The 20,963-nt window shown below is 42.0% G+C and overlaps 1 protein-coding gene across 4 annotated transcripts in view; it reads right to left on the bottom strand.

Annotated features, from left to right (window-relative positions):
- Positions 1-4,137: 4,137 nt before the first annotated feature.
- The window catches only part of LOC147098720 (SUN domain-containing protein 2-like), a 183,175-nt gene continuing 166,349 nt past the window's right edge, over positions 4,138-20,963 (bottom strand). For all 4 annotated transcript variants that reach the window (XM_085969410.1, XM_085969409.1, XM_085969408.1 and 1 more), the window contains 4 exons: positions 18,548-18,663; positions 14,282-14,449; positions 11,912-12,004; positions 4,138-11,358 (listed from right to left, as the gene is read on the bottom strand). In XM_085969410.1, the coding sequence (XP_085825536.1) occupies positions 11,245-11,358; positions 11,912-12,004; positions 14,282-14,449; positions 18,548-18,663 (491 nt within the window). In that variant the 3' untranslated portion in view covers positions 4,138-11,244. The remainder of the gene's footprint in view (positions 11,359-11,911; positions 12,005-14,281; positions 14,450-18,547; positions 18,664-20,963) is intronic.

Raw genomic sequence — 20,963 nt, 5'->3', positions numbered from 1 at the left:
CACACATCCACGGCATAACTAAGACCGCCTAATTCCACCTCCGTAACATCGGCTGTCTCTGCCTCGCCTCAGCCCATCTGCTGCTGAAACCCTCATCCATGCCTTTTTTACCTCTCGACTTGACTATTCTAACGCACTCCTGGCTGGCCCCCATGTTCTAGCCTATGTAAACTTGAGGTCATCCAAAGTCCTGTTCACCCATCACCCCTGTGCTCGCTGACCTACATTGGCTCCCGGTTAAGCAATGCCTCGATTTCAAAATTCTCTTCCTAGTTTTCAAATCCCTCCATGACTTCGCCCATCCCCATCTCTGTAATCTCCTCCAGCCTCACAACCGCCCGAGATATCTGCGCTCCTCTAATTCTTCCCTCTTCAGCATCCCTGATTATAATCGCTCAACCATTGGTGGCCGTGCCTTCTGTTGCCTGGGCCCGAAGCTCTGGAACTCTCTCCCTAAACCTCTCCACCTTGCTTTCCTCCTTTAACACACTCCTTAAAACCTACCTCTATGACTAATCTGCCCTAATTTCTCCTTGTGGGGCTCGGTGTCAAATTTTTGTCTTAGAACATTCCTGTGAAGCGCCGTGGAACGTTTTACTACATTAAGGGCGCTATATAAATACAAGTTGATGTTGTGAATAAACATCTTTGATTGTTTCACCTGTTACAAAAACAATCTAGTTTGGATTATATATAATCTGTTTGCTGAAGTGACATGAGATTTACAGTACTGGAATCCGACATACCATACAGGGCCAAGCTTACAATACAAGCAAGGATGGTTGGCCCTGTGATACACTATTTACCATGTATTGAGCCTGTAACGTTAAGTTTCACTCATGGGGCAGCTTATGGAAGCGGCCATTTACAGTGAGAATGAAGAAAAAGTATTGGAAGCATGCTTGACTTGTGTTTGGTACTTATTCCTGGATAAATGAAAACTTTTCTCAGCTCAACACTGGCAAGACTAAAGGCATCGTGTGCAGCTCCTGGCAGAAACCTTCCATCTTGTGTCGATTCCATTCCCTCCCTGACTGCCTGCTCCAACTGAATCCGTCATCTGTGAAATCATGGTGATAGTCACCTCGAAGCCGAGCTGCTAACTCCACATCTAATCTATCCACAAGGCTTCTTTCTTCCACCACAACATTCCTTCCCATCAGTCTCCTCTGCCCACAGCTGCTTTCGTGCCCTAAAATACCCTCCCCCACTGCTGTGCTCATTGTCAGCCATTTCCTGGCCTTGCATGTCTGCCTTAAAGCATTTAAAGATCATTTTTCTGCTGCTTAAAATTAGTGGATGGAAAAAATCACTGGCTGAGTGTGCAATTTCCCAATATATGCTCCTGGTGTGTACCAGGAAATGGAAGTTAGAATATTTAGTACACCGTTAATGAGTCTGTCGACTTATGCAATCTTTGGCAAACATGAATAATCCTAAAGAAAAATTACCTCATCAAATGCTCAAAAGTTTATCAGTTATGCAGCTTTTTTATAAAAATATGGTCAGAAAAGATTTTTTAACTGGAGTTTCAATAGCAGTAAAGAGGCAAGTGACTAAAAGGAAATCCATTCTTGATAAACAATGTTTTATTTTCTGATGATCAACCAAGAAGCTATGACTGATCAATGATGTGTGAGCAGTTCTTAGCAGCATGTTAACAAATACCAAATTTGCTGAAATAAAGCTTTGAGAGTTCCAACTCTAGCTTCTTTCAATGACTTGCAAAGAAACACTTAAATCCTCACAAGATGATGGTACACACCCTTCTAACGTTCTAGTTATTCTGATGCAGATTTTGTGATATGAGATTATGTAAATTCTTAGAGTGCACATACGTGGTTGAAAGATTTGAATGAGGTAAAATAACAAGTCAAAGCCAAGGCTTTTGAGACCTCTTTAATGGGCAAAAAAGGCAATTGAATGGGTAAATTTAATCAGTATTGTGAAATATCTATTTTTAAAAATTAAAACCTTACTTTGGACATTAGAAAATTCAGTTACTGCAGGAAAATGGCTCACAGAATTTTTTTCAAAAACTGTTGAATGGTTTGATTGAAACTGTCCAGGAAGCAAGGTTTGTCGATGGGAAGTGTATAGATTGATGATTAGTTCCTCTGCTACATCCTCACTGACCTCTTTCAGTATGCTGCAGTGTATAGCATCTGGTCCAAGGGTTTTAGTTTCCTCAGCTACTTTAGAATGGTGTCCTTATTAATGTATATATCTATAGGCGGCCCTACTTGATCATCCACAAGACTGCAGCAAAGTATTCATTAAATAACTATTTCCTTATTGACCATAATAATCCTCAATGATGCACTTTTTCCCCCAATATGTTTATAAAAATCTTAACTATTTTCCATTACTGATTCTTTTATCTTCCCACTTGGCTCTCCTTACCTCTCTAGATTACAGTGTTTCTCACAATTCTGTTGTGTCTCTAGCTTCGGCTTGGTTATATGTTTCAGTTTCAGCCTAATTCAAGGAACTGTGACCTAAATTTAGCCCCTTTTAAATGTTAAAGATTGACCTGGGGACGTGATAAGGTCAATCTTCACAAATGGGCCTTTGATTGGCTGCCAATATGGCTTTTTAAATCTTTTAGCCATTAAAAGCAATTTTTAAAAAAGTTGTTCCCGTGCCCAAAATGGATATTGGGGGCAGGAAGGTGGAGAATAGGCTAAAGGGGAAGGAAAGTACCTTTTGTTCAAAGTACTCCACAATGTCCTCTTAAAACAAAAAACATTGCACATTTTTTACCCTAAAATATTTCCGATTTCCTTCTGTCCAGACCACTTGGAGCTACGGGCCGAATACTCACAGCAAACCCAGTATGTGAGTCGCATGATTTTGCGCAATTGCAAGTTCCTATACACAAAAAAGCGGCACCATTCGCGTACAAAAATTGAGACCTTTCAGACACAAAAAGCCAGATTGCCCCATCCACAAAAATACCCAATGCACATAAAGATAGGCTTCCTGACACAGTCCTATCCCGCTCTCCCCATCCCCAGCACAAGAACTTCAACCTTCCCTCCGGTCCTCTTCCCGTCCTTCCCCTCCACCCAAGCTTGAAAAATGATTCAGCCATGTCTTTTTTAAACTTCCAGGGTAGAGGATGGTTTGGTTCAGAAAGGCTGCTACTTATTGGCCTGTATCCATCAGAGAGTAGCATCTTCTCTGGTCTCCCAGGCCTGGGTTATTTAAAGGCGAGCAGTTAAGTTTTTTTTAATCCTGCCCTCACTTCTCATACGGGGGAGATTTTGAGGCCTCCCACCCAGTGGAAATGGGGCAGCAACATTTGTTCAGATGGTGGGGAATGACTTGCCGCTCTGTTCCGATTGTGTGGCCGTCCCTATCTCCCCCAAGGCCCACCTTTGGGTGGCCAGAGTGTCTGCCTGAGTCAGATGGTGGGCCCTTTTAATATGTAAATTGGAATGCTAGGCCTGATTGAGATTTTAGGACAGTACTGGGTGGAGTGTGCGCTGTGTACGATCCACATAGTTTCAGCTACCTTCCGGCCTGGCTGACCAATACGTCGGCGGGCTGGAACTGAAGCTCACCAGCCTAATACTAATGAGGCCTGGCCCTCAAAGGACTGGGTTTCCAGTCAGGACTATTGGCAGGCATACACTACCAGCTGTCTGCCCAAACACCGTGCGGGGAGGAGAAGGGGGTAAGTAAATCCACCCTGTGAAATGCACACAGCTATGTAATGATATCGGCAAATAGTGATGTTATTTGCCTGTTTGATTATGATGCCTTACCAGCATGTTTGCATGTATTGATTACTTATGCCTGACCAGCAGAGGTCATGTGACAGAGACAAGCAGTTTGAGTTTAGTTTCAGTTTCGTTCTAGATGGATCTCTAGCATGGTGTCTCCTGTAAATGCTGTTAAAAAGAGTTGAACATACTTTAGATTAAAAAAGACATTCTCTTTCATAAATGTCTCATCATTGAACCCACAAAGAAATCAATACAAGCTATAGTTTCAGCCTCCAGTGAAACTAATCAGTTGAAACTGACATTGTGCTCAGGGGCTGGATCAGGTCTGCCGGCCGCCTATTACGCTTTTCCAACAATTTGGGTGACATTGATACGGAGGACAGACACATTTCACACATACACACACTGTTGTATTCAGACTTTGACAAGCCTGCTTTTGATTTTTTGTTCATTTTTATTTTAATATTTAGAAGTACATAACACCTTTTAAATGCATTTGTAGCTTTATTTTTCTGCAGTGCAAATTATAATAAAACATTGGTAATTTAAGTTAAAAGAGAAGCTTACAAAAATAAATTACAGAATCCTTTTAAGTGCTGTAGAAAATACTTGTATTTTTATCCAGTAGTTATGTCATGGTAGAACTGATAATGTATAATACAAGAAACAAAAATAAACATTAAAATGTTCATCTGGTATGTTTATTACAAACAATGAGCAGTGAAGTAAAGGAGCAGATTGCCCTTTTTATCTAGAATAAACTTAAATTTAATACAAGCGCTTTTGCATTTCAATTGAAAGCTTTAAGTAAAATATCCTTGCTTGGTTTTATCAGGAATCAAACCATTGTTGCATCATAGCAATACACAAATATATAAAATACTGCATGGAATCAGTATTGCCACTGTAGAGAAACACAAATATCAGAGATACTGGTAGACATCTGTAATGTTACTTCTCATTTTGAGCGGTTTGCATTTATGTTCTGGTTGAAAACCAAAGCCTTGCACAACACGGATGCCTCCGCTATGAAAAGATACATATTTCTATACTTATTTGTTAACTGCTAGGAAAAGACGTTTTATAGAGCACTTTTAAGAAATAAAATACCCATTTCTAAATTTCATGTCCATATATTATTATAGCCGATAGCCCTGTCAATAATAATTCAATATTTTAATACAATAATTATGTAGAAGTCTCAGCTGTCAACAGCTCAACTTCATTGTGCTGGTTTGTCTTTGAATCTTTTTTGAAAATCTGTTATTGTGGCCAGTCCTTTACCTAATAAACCTTAAAGGTGCTTGTGAGCAGTGCAATAGCATAACAGTGCAAATATTGCCCCAGGACGCCGATAGCAGGCTCACAGCTAATGCTGCAAGTCATTAAAAATAAACTACTTGTCACGTGGTGACTAGCACTGTTCTTGACTCACTTGCCTAAATTAACTTAACATGACACAAACACTGACAATAGGAAATAAGTACCCAAAGGATGAAATATCCTATTAGATTTAATGGAGATGGGGAATGAGGAATAGGCCTAGAAAATCCCACGCCCAATCTAGCTGGGGGAGAGCGCACTTTTATAAGAATTAAAAATCAAAACTCAGCAACATGGTGTGTGAATCCTTCCAGCTCCAAGCCCTCAGTCAGTCTGATTTCTTTGCATCTGATCTATTGTGGTCAGTTGCAGCTTTTCATTTATATCTATATAGTTACATTTTATTAAGAAAAAAATTGCTGATTTTTTTTAATGCTCATCAAGGTGATGGATGTTAAGTTCTGAGAAATGGAACACGGTCTCATTTCAGGCACACAGCATCAGCAATTCCCAGGCCAGATATACATACCACGGTTAGATGCAGAGTAAAGTTCCCTCTACACAAGTCCACTGTGCATCCACCCAAACCTCAAAAGTATTGCCTATTTCACAGCTTCCATTTCCCACACCAGCTATTTTGTAACCCCTCTTAATCAGATTGCTAATTAGTGCAACCTTAATGGTTCCGGAATTGATTTTCATGTTGAACATTACGGGATTCCGAAGAGACTTTCATCCTGTCCATCTCTGCTGATTAAAACCCAGCTCCTGATGTTGAACGATTGTATCCTAAACTGTTGCACCAACTCCTTGTATATTAAATAACAGAAAATGCTGGAAACACTCAGCAGGTCAGGCAGCATCCGTGGAGAGAGAAACAGAGTTAACGGTTCAGGTCTGGGACCTTTTGTCAGAACTGGATATTAATCTGTTTAAGGTTAATTTCTTCTGGCCAAAGTTCCTTTGTAACCAGTGGAAGGTTAATTTTGGTAATTTGAAAGAGACTTGCATTCCATGGAATGAGTAACTTTGAAAATGCTTCTGAACAGCAATTAATGGTGCAGGGAAAGAAGAGTCAAAGGGAACGAGTGAAGATGGAACTTTACCGAAACAGCTTGTGAATTGTTTTTCTTTTTGGGCCATTAAAACAGAAAAGTCACTTGTCGCTTCCCTGCCTATCCAACATTTAAATCAGTTGCTGGCAGCTCTTGGCCATGGGGAATAGACATACTGTTAGCAGAGCATTATGCCTCAGAATGGACCAATAGTACCCGTCTCTCTCAGACTACTATGGAAAGCTATTGACACCATGTTGTTGAGCCGTGTCCAACCGGCATTGTTAACCTTTGTACAGAAACTGAAAGGAAAAATGGAGACACTTTACAGCCCAGGTGGACAGGTCAAATGGGGGACCTTTCAATCCAGTTACCATTATTGGTTTGAAAGTAAACCAGAAATACTGTTTCTATATACTTCATTTGTAAACCATTTAGTTTAGTTACCTTCAGATAATGTATGACTGCAGTATTTTAGAGTAATGCTGGAACTTGATTTAGGGCGGGTACTTTACCGCAGACAGCACCTGCACTCCGTCAGGTATAGGTTTGGGCTGTTTACAGTTCCTACAAAGGAAACTTTTTTTTTCTTATAATAGACATTCTGCAGTGTGGAGTAGTAATTATTTTTGTTCCCACGCATGAACAAAAATTACAAGTGTGGGCAAATGGAAATCTTGTGCACAAGTATTTTTTCAAATTAAACTATTTGCTGGTAGGTGAAAATATGGGAAGCAAAGCGCTACGGATAATAAATATCTATTAAAAGGCAGATGACGACCTTTGCTCTGCAGTAAAAAAAATAAAAACATACAGCGATGAGTCCAAGAAAAAAAAAAGTAAATCACAGCCCTCTCCTGGTGCACACTGTTAGCCAGAGATTCAGTACCTCAGATTGTGGGAAAACCCCATCATAACAGCACTGGCTCAGGACAAATAGCTGCTGTTAGTTAAAACTGTCACATGGACATTTCTGATTTCAGCTGTCCTGTATTTTAAATTGTAACTAGGTCACAGCAGGTTTTAAGCATGAAAGCCCTGTAGCAGATGCATGCTGCGGTATTGTGGGAGTTATGGTGGCCTTCTACAGGAGCAATAAATGTTGCTTTGCAGTCAGCCATGTGATAGTGCGGTTGTTGGGCTTGGCATCCACTTTCAGTTTTAACCGTCTTTTAAACACACCATGTAGCATTGTCTTATAATTCAATCCATGAATCACTGTCAAATTTGTGCGGACACAATCATTCACAAAATGAAATAAAACTAGATGCCATTTACTTGTTTTCTGCTCTCACTCCCATGATTGATCCCATTCACTGATAGGACGGATATTGCTTATCAGCTGAATAGGGTAACATTCACTTAATCAGATTTAAACTTGTCAGCCACCAATATGTTGCACACACCAGCATGATTTAAACCAACACAATTACAGAAATCGCTAGGTCCTAACTGCAGTATTTTAGACTAATGCTGGAACTTGATTTAGGGCGGGTACTTTATCGCAGACAGCACCTGCTCTTGCATTTACCCTTCCCCACAGCACCTGCTCTCCGTCAGGTGTAGGTTTGGGGAGTTTACAGTCCCTACCGGCCAATCATACCTTGTGCTAGAAGTTTACAACAACGCTTCACAGGGAGCGTTATCAATCAAAATGTGACCGTTTTGATAGTCTGAACTGTGCGGCTGAAACATGATCATTGTCATTCATTACTGAGACTTCAGTGTACATCAAAATACAACATGATCCTTCCTGCTGAGCCATGTGTCACAAACTGATTAATATTGAAACTGAAAGCAGGTCATGGCAACAGTGAGTATGTTGGCTGTACTTGTAATCGTACCAAACAGCTTGAACATGGCCACAAGCTGCCTGTTCCCAATAGTATAAAACTGTGTTGTTGCCTTTTCCTGGACTTTACAGAAATATGGTATTTAAAAAAAAAATCAACCCAGCATGATAAAAATGAAAGATAACAAAATGTTAATTAAAATGCCAAATAATAAATATCAAATAAGAATCTTTCCTGTAACTGCAACTGACTATTGCACTTTAGGATAAAACACATGGAATGCTACACACTGTACAAACATATGCAAAAGATCTGGAGAGAGATATTTAAAGATAACAGTTTACCACAGTTTATTCCCTTGGTCCCTGTTCTAAACTTATTAACGGTATAAAAGTAAATGGTCCTCCATAATATCTACTAGCGAATCATAAAAGCCACTCCTACTATATCGAATTCTCAGTTGAAGTACTGAGCTGTGACCATTATCTGGAGTACTGCCACACTTAATGCCGGTTAACTTAAGCTGAAGGCATCAACAGTTTTTCAAAAATGTTATTTCTACATGTTAACCTTTGCTCAACTACAAAAGGAAAAGCTTGTATTTAAGCTAGCAATTTTTACAACAATCTGGCAGACCTAACCGTTGAAGACCATTTCTGGTCTATTGTGTATAGTAAAGGGGTTTTCTGGTATTTAGCAGCAGAGTGGAGAGATAGTAAAATGGGCAGTGATGAAACGTTACAAGTGAAACACTGTGGGGGTAAATTTCTTTGGGGCTTGCTCTCACTCTGTTGCAGCAACTTCGCGTCAAACTTCTGACAAAGTTGCAGCATGCGAGCTGGAGGAACAGCAAGGAATTTCACCCCCACCTCTAGTAATTCAGATCAATGCAAAACCAACTCTGTATTTTCTAGCGTCCCCAAAGGGTCACCATCTATAGACTGGAAGCAGTACTATGTAGCAGTTGTATCGAACATTACACTTAAACCAACCAACTGGAAATTAACTGCAGTGGTGGGTTAGGGGGGGGGGGGGAAATACTCTGGATAGCCCTCTGGAATAGAACAGGGAACAATTATGCAATGCTTTCATCTTATTCCACTTTCAAAATGATAAAACAACTGAAGAAAATAATTACATCTACTCTTAATTCAAAGCTGCTCAATTCAAATTATCTGGGGGGGGGGGGGGGGGGTTGTCCCAAATACCCACCTTTGTGTTATTTACATTTATTAATTTAAAATACTGACTGAATAATTCATTTTTTAGCATAAAGAACAAATAAATGATGCAGAGTAGACTATATTGCCTTAATGTGACACCCATTGCTCAATTACAGCCAATATGGTCATGGCACTCGACCACAGAGCATAGGGAGATGGAATTTTGTGCCTCCTTTTTACAAGTCAGTTTTTGAGTGCTTTTCATCTATTGACATCATATTCTTGGCCCTAGGTCAGGTATTTGGGAAACACTAGTCCCAAATTACTTCGTTACAAAAGACACAGACTGACTGAAGCATGAGTGACCTTATTTGGGGACTCTGCCCAACACTGAGCAACCAAAATGCTGAAATTATTGGTTGGTAAAAACATCTATAAATCACCAATTAGTGTAGCTGAAGAGGGTCAAAATCATATTCCCAAATTCAATCTAAGGTTTGTCATTCTGGCCTGTTTAGTAACCGCAAGCATGGTGCTATTCCTATTGATAAGTTTAACAGAGCCTCACCAGTCCCTTGCTGGGGTGATGAAAGTGGGCACATAATTGGCACCAAGAATCCTGAAGAAGCATTACTAGACATCACGTTGAGCAGAGCAGACTACTGGTTATGGTACTGGACTAGCAACCCCAGGGGTCACAAGTTCAAATGGCAAGTTGTGAAATGAAATTCAATCAATCTGGTCATTTGTTGCTGCCACCAGAAAATGACCATGAAAGCTGCTGGACTGTGGTAAAAATGCAGTTGGTTCACGAATGTGGTTCAGGGAGGGACCGGTCACCCCGACCCGGTCTGGGTACATGTGACTCACTCCAGGTGTCTTAATGCAGTCAAGGCAACGAGAGATGGGCGATCATTCCTGCCTCATCAGAGTTGCCCACTTCTCAAGAACAAATATTAAAAAACACATCACTTTGAAATGTTAGACCTTGGCTTTTAACAATTTACAATACAGGCTTGCCAATGAACACCTGACTTTGAAAAGTACACATCATTAGGAATTAGGATTCTTACAATAATGCCAGGAACTTCAGAGGGTGAGTTGCAATTCTTCCGTATGTCGCACCGTGCCAGGAGGGTTCCTCGTGCCAGGAGGGTTCCTCGTGCCAGGAGGGTTCCTCGTGCCAGGAGGGTTCCTCGTGCCAGGAGGGTTCCTCGTGCTGTGCTACTCAGCTTGCACAGTATTTTCAGTTAAGGAGTTCTGATGGGTGGAATGAATTTGTGTCACAGATCAGCTCTCTGGCAATTAATCAATTTAGTCATAATAGTCCTGAGAAAATACCTGTGCAATTGGACACTTAACCAGAGATGTCGTAACCCTAAAGTGTGCCTAGACAGTGCCAAGAGTATGTTCCAGGCAGACACAATACATGCACGGGTCTATCCTGGGACTGGAACATGTGTGGGGTTAGCATGTGAATGTCAGTCAGGTGCAGGATAACTTTCCATATGAATGCAAACATTGTCATTCGCAACCTCTGTACTTGGTGGGAGTTAGTGGTCTTTCACCAGAGTGAAAGCCTGGATGCTTTTATAAAAAGGTGAGTCGCCTTGTCTGCCAGTGTGTTCTCGTATTTTATAGTTGCAGTTGACAGGAAATCAACTTTCAATTAAATGTTATGGAATTATACAGTAATTTGAATGTCTGGATCACTTGCAACACCAGCACAAAAAGTTTAAAATGTCTCAATGTGTCCCATGATCCTTAATGTGGATGAGAGCTCAGACTCTGCCACTGAGATGAACAGGTGGGCACTGAATATGAAGGGTGTCATGTGAAAGGGAAGATTTCCTAAACACCTGGCATCCAGCAGATTTCATTCTTCCATTCTTTTCCAATTTATTCACATCTCAAGTTATAATCTGTGAAGACAATCCTGAAATCGTGACATAAAATTTCTTTTCAATATTTTCTAGTTCCAAATACCTTGGTTGTTCTTTGCAGAAAAATGTGCTTTGTTTCCAATTTGCAACAAACAACACGGCAGAGCAGAGTTTGAGTGGAAGTCAGAACCGTCTCCAGCACTGTAGTTTCAGATGTGGAAAAATAAAACCTGATCAGGTCCATGAAATGCTGCTCAAACATTTCCTGTACAGTGCAGGGTAGCGGATTCCCAACATTACTTCACTGGGTCTCCATGGACACGGAATCGGTAGAGGCAGGTGTACTCAGGATGACCCCAGTTGCTATTCACCCGCAGTTCAATGACTTGATAGGCTCCGAGTTCTTTATTCTGAAAGACAAAAAACAAGCAAAGGACATTACATCAGGTCATGGAGCCAGTGGTTCAGCATGAGGGTACTGCATGTAGAACAATTAGCTGGCAGCAGCTCACAAGGGGTGGCCTAGAGACTGAATTTACAATTTACATCATATTAGCACACCTCCTGTGGTTCTGCTCATGGGGTTCCAGGACATGCTGTTCTATAACATTGCTATAGCGACTTTAACGTAGAAAAAATGTCCCAAGGGGCTTCACAGAAGCGTAAGGAACAAAATGGATGTCGAGCCATAGAAGGAAATATTGGGAGGCGCCAAAAGCATTGCTGTTGTTCCATGTAGCATAGAATGGGGTGATTTAGAACTTTCACAGTTGGCTGTGCAGCCACGGCATTTCCCTGCACATTAAGAAGCCATATTTTAGGAGAAAGATGGATAAAGCAGAGGAAGATACAGGACTATGGGGAGAGAGTAGGGTAGTGGGATTGTTCTAGCAAAGAGCTGGCACCAATATGATGGGCCGAATGGCTCCCTTTCTGTGCTGTAAACTTTTATGATTCTATTACCTGGACCTGAAATGTCTGTATTGAGTCTGCATCCTGGTCATATGTGTAACGTCCTAACAGGAGCCCTTCTTCCCGAATCTCTTCATCTAGGCCCTGTGAAGCAGAAATGAGCGTAGAAATTAACTATCTTCTGCCATTCTGTACAAGCAACTTCCCCACAGTGAAAATCCTGCTCCATCCAGCTCCACACACAGACCACATGCTGTAAATGTTCCACCAACCTTGGGGGTGAAATTACTCTCACTAATAATTTTAACAAGAAAGTTGGCATGAGTACACAAAGGCATTTCCATTTGATACTCGACTTTTTCCCCTAAAAACATCAACAGGAAGAATTTCATCACTTGGTTTTAGCGTATGAACTGAATACGTATGTAAACAAACTTATTGGAACATGATGCGTCCTGCACATGTAGGGTGTAAGTTGCAATGGTTCCATGTGCAAATGCTCCAGTTTATTTGTGGCTGTGTTTTAAGCATTGGACAAAGCCTGCAACTTATTCACTTTAGTGCAGATAGCCCAGTGTCAGTACGTGCACCAGAAGTCAGTGCTGGTGAATTGACGAACAGAAACAAAATAATCTATACAAGGTAAAACAGAAACACACATTACTAGTCGTAACTCATTACAGTTTTAGGATAAATCCCTGAGGAAAAGTATCGTCAGGGAGGTGGAAGTAAAAGCAAGTTAATCTTACATTGTTGCAGTATTACTATTGTGCGGGATGTAGTTTGACGGTGACCCCTTTTATTTTTCTCCTTTTAGTAGTGGATGTTTCATGATGTAGCTCATGGTAGCGGAGAGTAAAGTGGAGAGGTGGAGATAGGGGTGAGTTGGTAAAGGAAGGATTTGGATTTTAGTGGGGAAGGAATTGTAGGGTGATCTGTTTTTAGAACATTAATAGGGAAATATAATTATTTTGAAATGGGTATGGTATTGTTCACTAAGTTGAAGCATGCGCTGCCTCGGATGCCCTTATGTTGCCGGTTCTCTGTCGCTTTCCTGTTCTGGTTGTTGCAGTATTTTTCTGATTGTGTCAGTCTCGTCTTCTGTTTCTCGATTTCAGCGTGTTCTTTTATCGTGCTGTATGGTGGGGTTCTGTCTCCCTCTTATAATTTTGGCTTCGCTCTCTTTTGTTGGTTAGAGGTACGAGTGTGGTTTGGAGGGGGAAATATGGTGAGAGCTATAGATAGGTTTTGTTGGTGGATGGTGGGGACAAATGATTGGACCTGCTTTAGAATAATGAGCATTGGCATTACACAGCCGCAGGGTTCTGGTGGAAAGTCTCGATGGGGGTGTCACTCTATACCCCTTGCATGATGTCTGCTTTCTCAACTGCACACATGCTCCTCACTCTCCTCCCCCACTTGATACTGACACTTATCCACAGCGATGTCTCTTTGGTTCTAATGCATCCATTAATTACCTATCTCTTCATGTTCCCTTTCCTTCACTTAATGCCTCTCCTACCCTTTCACCTTACCAGTGCCCGATGCTGTGTATCGTCCCCTTCTCTTGCTCCCATTTCTGTTGCTCTTGCCATCACCCCCACATCACATTCTCTTATCTTCTACACCGGAACACCCCATCTCCTCCCCCCACTCCCCAATCCTTTCCTCTGTCATCCAACCCCATTCCCCTGCTCTACCCAACTACCCACTAAAACCCCTCCATTTCACCATCTATCATCCTCCTCTGCCATGCCTTATTGCCTTTTACACCCCAATGCTAGCCCCCTCCTTTTTACCTCATGACTCTGTACGACCCCCGTCTGCTTTCTCCCCTCCATCTTTATGTTGCATTCCTGAGCAGGCCAGGAATTAACAAATAAAACTGTGGCAGCAGTGGGGCCTGAGGAGGGTGTCGTACAGAGGAGTGTGGGGTGTATTAGAGTGTGAGGTGTATTAGAGAGTGCAGTACTGAGGGGTGTATTAGAGGGTATGTTTTCAGAGTGTATGTTCCAGGCACCAGTCCGCACAGCAAGAGTGCTATCTATCTTGGGAATTAGACTGGAGTTTGGTAATGATTAATAACCCTTAATATAACCTTCTAAAGCAAATTAACAATGAGATATGTGATCACTTGAGACCTTAGGTGGCATCACCCTGAATATTTAAACTAAGATCTGAGAATCCATTGCCCAGTCGCTCAGTGCTCTCCAGTCAAACGACATTATTCTGGAATAACAACAGAAAACACTGGAAAAACTCAGCAGGCCAGGCAACATCCATGGAGAAAGAAACAGTTAACGTTTCAGGTCAAAACCCTTCTTCAGAACGGAGAAAAAAGCGCAGTATTTTGCTATCGACATTATTCTGGATGCAGTCAATCATGAATATGCGCTTAACCTTTACACAGGTTTCACTCACGTAAACAAAGAAGTCTCGTGGTGCACTGCTGATTGATCCAAGGAGAGCAACTGACTTTGGAATGTGCTCTAGAGTAAAGGCGGTGGGTTTGATCCGGGCAGCAAGCTGGATGACTACAAATCCTTGGGAACCTTTAAATGCCCAGCAGTTCCCTGGGTGAACATCAGGCTGCAGGAGAGAACAGGACAAAGACAATCAGTAAAACATTGCCACTTCCATTAAAGATAGTTTCATTTTGCTTTCTTTCCACAAGACTTTTGATTTCCCCGAAAGGACAGCCAGGGAGCTAGGTGAATTTGCTGTTGTCTCTATGACCACAATAGGCTCAGGAGATTCACCACCACCTCATCATCACGCAAGGTAAAAGTGCCGCACTTTTCACCGTCAGACCTGTACAAGCAGAGTCAGTCTGCTGGTCCTGGTTCCTGGCGAGAGGGAGTCACTGAGCCCCCCAGTGCCCAGAATTTATAGACTCAGTGACCAGGTGGCACTGGCCAAACAAACAGTGTTCTTCCCAGTTCTGTACCTTCCCATGACTAAACTCAAAATAATTGCAATTGCCCTGAACTGCCCCTTTCTGTCTGTACAGTTTTGCTGTGTCCTGCCTTACATGGGCCACCTCAGTACAAACTGCTCCACTATCTGATACCGATACCTCTGCACTGTCCCATCAAACACTCCCAGCGCAGGTACAGCATGGTTTCGATACAGAGTAAAGCTCCCTCTACACTGTCCCATCAAACACTCCCAGGGCAGGTACAGCATGGTTTCGATACAGAGTAAAGCACACTCTGCACTGTCCCCATCAAACACTCCCAGGGCAGGCACAGCACAGGTTAGATACAGAGTAAAGCTCCCTCTACACTGTCCCATCAAACACTCCCAGGGCAGGTGCAGCACGGGTTAGATACAGAGTAAAGCTCCCTCTACACTGTCCCATCAAACACTCCCACAGGGCAGGTACAGCATGGTTTCGATACAGAGTAAAGCACACTCTGCACTGTCCCATCAAACACTCCCAGGGCAGGTACAGCATGGTTTCGATACAGAGTAAAGCACACTCTGCACTGTCCCATCAAACACTCCCAGGGCAGGTATAGCACAGGTTCGATACAGAGTAAAGCTCCCTCTACACTGTCCCATCAAACACTCCCAGGGCAGGTACAGCACGGGTTAGATACACAGTAAAGCTCCCTCTACACTGTCCCATCAAACACTCCCAGGGCAGGTGCAGCACGGGTTAGATACAGAGTAAAGCTCCCTCTACACTGTCATTGTACCTGAAGCCAGGTTTAAAGGAATAAGCCTATTGTGGGATCAGCTAGTGACTGCAGAGTCAGGAATATCACCAGTTTGGGATCAGCTCAGGGAACTCTTGATCAGTAGATAATGTTTCATTATTTGAAAAGTGACCTTGCTTTCAACAGTATCCTAATGAAAAGTCTGCATATTATTTTGTGATGCACACTATCTCTCAGCCAAGTGAATGTAAGGACGGACACTTCAGCACAGGCAGCTCACAGACAATCACCTGTTTCTCAGGCAGTTATACGCGGCCAGATACAATCTACTTACATTTAAATGCCTTGACGAAGACAAACAGCTTCATGAGGATTGAGAGATTAATTAAAATATTTACAGTGGGTTAGTGCACTATCCTTTCATCTCAGACATCTAGGTTCGAATCGAACCTGTCCCTTTGTTGGCTGTAAGAGCCCCAGGTGAAATGGGTTTGTGAAGTCTTAACGCAAACATAAGCTCTGCCAAACACTAGCAATCTCACTCAGGGTGATGGTGGTGGGAATAGGAGTGTCACACCAGTAGCACTCATGAGATTAAGGCATGTTGTCGACAGTGTAGATAAGAGGGAGCTTTATTCTGCACCTAAAGTGGTGCTGTACCTGACCTGGTGTGCATGATGGGGCAGTGTAAATGGAAAGAAGAGATTGATATTTACACAGCATCTTATCACCTGGTGCATTACTTTTCTGAATGGTAGTGGTTGTTTCGCAGGCAATGGCTCGTTTCATAAAATCAGGGTATAAGTGAGCCCAGAGCAGGAGGTGACAGGCTCAGGCTCTCGTCTGTGCTGAGCTGCTGATTACACAGGATATACGGCACAGAAACAGGCCATTCGGCCCAACCAGTCCATGCCGGCGTTTATGCTCCACTCGAGCCTCCTCCCGTCTTTCCTCATCTAACTCTATCAGCATAACCCTCTATCCCCTTCTCCCTCATATGCTTGTCCAGCCTCCCCTTAAATGCTTCTATACTGTTCACTTCAACCACTCCCTGTGGTAGCGAGGTCCACATTCTCACCACTCTCTGGGTAAAGAAGTTTCTTCTGAATTCCCTATTGGATTTCTTGGTGACTATCTTATATTGATGGCCTCTAGTTATGCTCTTCCCCACAAGTGGAAACATTCTCTCTGTATCCACTCTATCAAAACCTTTCATAATTTTAAAGACCTCTATCAGGTCACCCCTCAGCCTTCTCTTTTCAAAAGAAAAGAGATCCAGCCTGTTCATCCTTTCCTGATGTGTATACCCTCGCATTTCTGGTATCATCCTTGTAAATCTTCTCTGCACCCTCTCCAGTGCCTCTATATCCTTTTTATAATATGGCGACCAGAACTGCACGCAGTACTCCAAGTGTGGTCTAACCAGGGTTCGATACAGGTTTAGCATAACTCCCTACTTTTCAATTCTATCCCTCTAGAAATAAACCCGTGTGCTTGGTTTGCTTTTTTAGTGGCCTTGTTAACCTGTGTCACAACTTTTAGTGATTTGTGTATTTGTACTCCCAGATCCCTTTGCTCCTCTACCCCATTTAGATTCTTATTTTCCAAGTAATATGTGACCTCCCTATTTTTCTTACCAAAATGTAATACCTCACATTTATCTGTGTTGAATTTCATTTGCCAATTATATGCCCATTCTGCAAGTTTATTAATGTTGTTTTGCAATTTGTTGCAGTCCTCCTCAATATTGACTATCCCCCCTAATTTGGTGTCATCCGCAAATTTAGAAATTGTGTTTTTGATTCCAAAGTTGAAATCGTTAATATAAATTGTGAACAAGTGGTCCCAGCACTAATCCTTGTGGACCACTACCCACCTTCTGCTACTGTGAATAGCTACCCTTTACCCCTACTTTCTGCTTTGAAGCCAGCTAGCTATCCATTCTGCTACTTGACCCCTGATGTTATTAATTAGTCTATTATGTGACACCTTATCAAAGGCCTTTTGAAAATCTAGATACATTACATCTATTGCATTACCCTTGTCTACTCTGTTACCTCAAGAAAGCAAGACTTTCCCTTTTGAAATCCATGCTATATATTAATTTTATTTTTGGTTTCTGGACGTTCTTCCATTTTCTCCTTTAGTAGGGATTCCATTATTTTTCCTACCACCGATGTTAAGCTGACTAGTCTATAATTCCCTGGACATGTTCTATCTCCCTTCTTAAATACACATATTATGTTAGCTATCTGCCAGTCCTCTGGCACTATACCCTTTTCTAACGAATTATTAAATATGTGTAGTAATGCCTCTGCTATCTCTTCTCTAGATTCTTTTAAAATGCATGGATGTAATCCGTCTGGACCAGGGGTTTTATCTTGTTTGAGTTTCATTAGTTTATTTAATATATCTCCTCGTTTTATTTTAAATGCAGTTATCTCATTACTAGTCTCATCATCCGATGTCATCTCCACCTGCTCTATCTCCCTGGTAAATACTGAAGCAAAGTAATTATTTAATATTTCTGCCATCTCGATCACTGCCTGTGGTATTATCCTGTCCATCCCTTAGTGGCCCCATTCCCATCCCTTTTTTTCCAAATCTATGTGCCTGTAAAATATTTTACTATTTTGTTTTATTTTCCTTGATCATTTAATTTCATAGTTCCTCTTTGCCTTCCTAATTGTTTTTTTGACTTCTCCCCTAATCTCTTTATATTCTCTCTCATCATGCTCTCCCTTGCTGCCCATGTACTTAGTGTCTGCCTCTTTCCTTACTCTCAAGTTTTCCCTTATGTCTTTATTCATCCATGGTGGCTCATTAGTGTTTAGCTTGTTCTTGTTTTTTAGCGGAATATATTTTTCTGGACTCTGTTGAACACCATTTTAAATGTTTCCCATTGCTGTTCTACATCGTTGTTTGCCAATATTGTTGTCCATTTTATTTTCCCAAGTTCTATTCTCAACCCCCCAAAATCAGCTTTTCTCCAATCTATTACCCTGGTAGTTTGAAGAATATATACCTGAATGACAGCTCTCGGAGACTGAGAATAATACCACAGTGGGACTCCAAACAGGCTAAGCAGAGCGGTCTTGGTCTCAAACGTCTCTGAGCAGCGGGTGCTGATTACACTGGCACCTAACAAGAGAAAAACATACAAATTACAGAACTGCAAGGGCACAAAGTTCACCAATATTTCCTCGGGAAACATCTAGGGCTGGATTTTATGAATGGAGAGGTGTTGGAGGCGGGACTGCTGCTTGCCTGGTTTCAGTCCCGCCTCCATCAGCCTCTGGCCAATCAGCGGGATCTTCCCCTGATTGACCTGGTTAAGCCCGCTCAGCAGGCCAATTAGGGGGAAGTCAGTGACAGAGCACATCAACGTATGACGTGTCATCTGTCAAGAATTTTTGAAAGAAGAAATGTCATCATTTGGCAGCTCTGTGTAGTTTGATGAGGCCTTGTGTTCAGGACTCATCAAACCTTTCTACTTTGTAGAAATCAGTAACTGTTGGATCGGAGGATCCAACAGCCAGTCTGTGATCTCTACAATGGAGATGTCGGGACTCCGACTCCATAGCGGCTGAAGGCTGTAGGCAGAAACAAAGGTAAGTTAACATTTTCTAACACTTTACACTCACTTCACGTACTTACCACTCCACACTTGCACCCATCACTCACCTCTACATTGCACTTTCAGACCCCTCCGACCCCCGCAGACCTCCTACACCCTGGCGGGGTTCCCCCAGGTCAGGAAGCCCGCACTTCGAACGAAAAATGGGGATAATCCTATTTTCTGCTCTTTTAGAACTGCCACATGATCTTTTACCTGAGCAGATAGACGGGGTCTTGGTTGAACACTCATCAAAAAATGGTACCTCAACAATGTAGCACCCCCTCTGTCTTGCACTGGAGTGTCAGCCTTGATTCTGTGCTTGCTACATTGTGCTAAGCAGCATCAGCTCTGCTGTCCAAGCCTATTGTACCTATAACGTAACTCAATGGAGTTAATGTGCTGCTGCTTAGTCTACAGTGGCAGCAACCTGACAATCCCATAGTTAAAGGGGTTCAGGCATGAATCCAGCCAGATGAGCAGCTCTCATTTTGGTTTCTGTGATGCTGCAAGTTAAATATGTATAAATCGGGCCGTTTTACATTAGTTGCCATTTCTGTAAAAACCTACTGTAATAAAAATGAGGTACTGGTGTCTAGATTTGGCTTGGTGGCTGTCACTTTAAATCCAGTCGTTTGGCAGGAATTCCCCCAATCTCACTCCATAACTTCGGCAGAAATGGAGTAAAATGCCCTTTATAGAACACACTATTTTCAGTAGAAATTATACTATCGAGCTCCTTGAAAGTGAACAAATATTTGCAAATTTTAAACTAAATTACTGTTCTTTTGAATCAGTAATTTATTAACTGGTTTATTTATTGTAAAATAAATTCACTCGATAGTCATAGTCTAAAATGAGGTCTAATGTTGTGAGGCTGTGTTGCTTTCTGTAGATAGAAGGAAGATCCTGTGGAGACACTGGATAATTCCACTCCTTAAACATTGCTGAATTCTTGTTCCCAGTGAACTGGCCCCAAGCAAAGCATTATTACACCACAGCCACCGGACAGAAACATCAGTTCATCTCATGCTACAGAAATGTGCCCCTGTGAAATGAACTCTTTGCATAAAGGGGAATCCAATTCCAATCATTTATTATAGATGCATTTTGAATGGAAAAATGACAAGGGGCAATATAAACTATATGCTAACATTTTAAAGGGTGTGCAGGAACAGAGAGACCTGGGGGGTTGAACGTGGCAGGACGAGTAGATCAGGCTGTTAAAAAGCATCTGGGATCCTTGGTTTTATACACTAAGGCACAGTATACAAAAGACAGCAGTTACGCTAAACCTTTATAACGGGCAAGTGGTAGAAGTGTCAGCAGGAGAGCATTTTGGTGACAGTGAACATAATTCGGTGAGATTTAAGGTAGTCATGGAAAAGGAAAAAGATGGACCGGAAATAAAGGTTCTAAATTGGGGGAAGGCCGATTTTAATATAAGACAGGATCTGGCCGAAATGGACTAGGATCAGCTACTTGTAGGAAAATCCACATCAGAGCAATGGGAGTCATTCAGAAAGGAAACAGAGAGTACAGCGCCAACATGTTCCCGTAAAGGTCAAGGGTGGGACCAACAAGCCCAGGGAACCCTGGATGTCAAGGGATATACAAGAATGGATTAGGAAAAAAAGGGAGGCTTTTGGCAGATACAAAGGACTAAAAACAGTGGAAGTCCGAGAGGAGTATAGAAAGTGCAGGGGGGTACTTAAAAAAGAAATTAGGAGAGCGAAGAGGGGGCATGAAAAAACACTGGTGGGCAAAATAAAGGAAAATCCCAAGGTGTTTTATAAGTATATTAAGGGCAAGAGGATAACCAGGG

This window comes from Somniosus microcephalus, chromosome 28, assembly GCF_052327205.1.
Source record: "Somniosus microcephalus isolate GS21.2 chromosome 28, FLI_Smic_1.0, whole genome shotgun sequence".
Lineage (NCBI taxonomy): Eukaryota > Metazoa > Chordata > Chondrichthyes > Squaliformes > Somniosidae > Somniosus > Somniosus microcephalus.
Note: the sequence above shows the minus strand (reverse complement) of the source record. Positions and strands in the feature narration are given on the sequence as shown.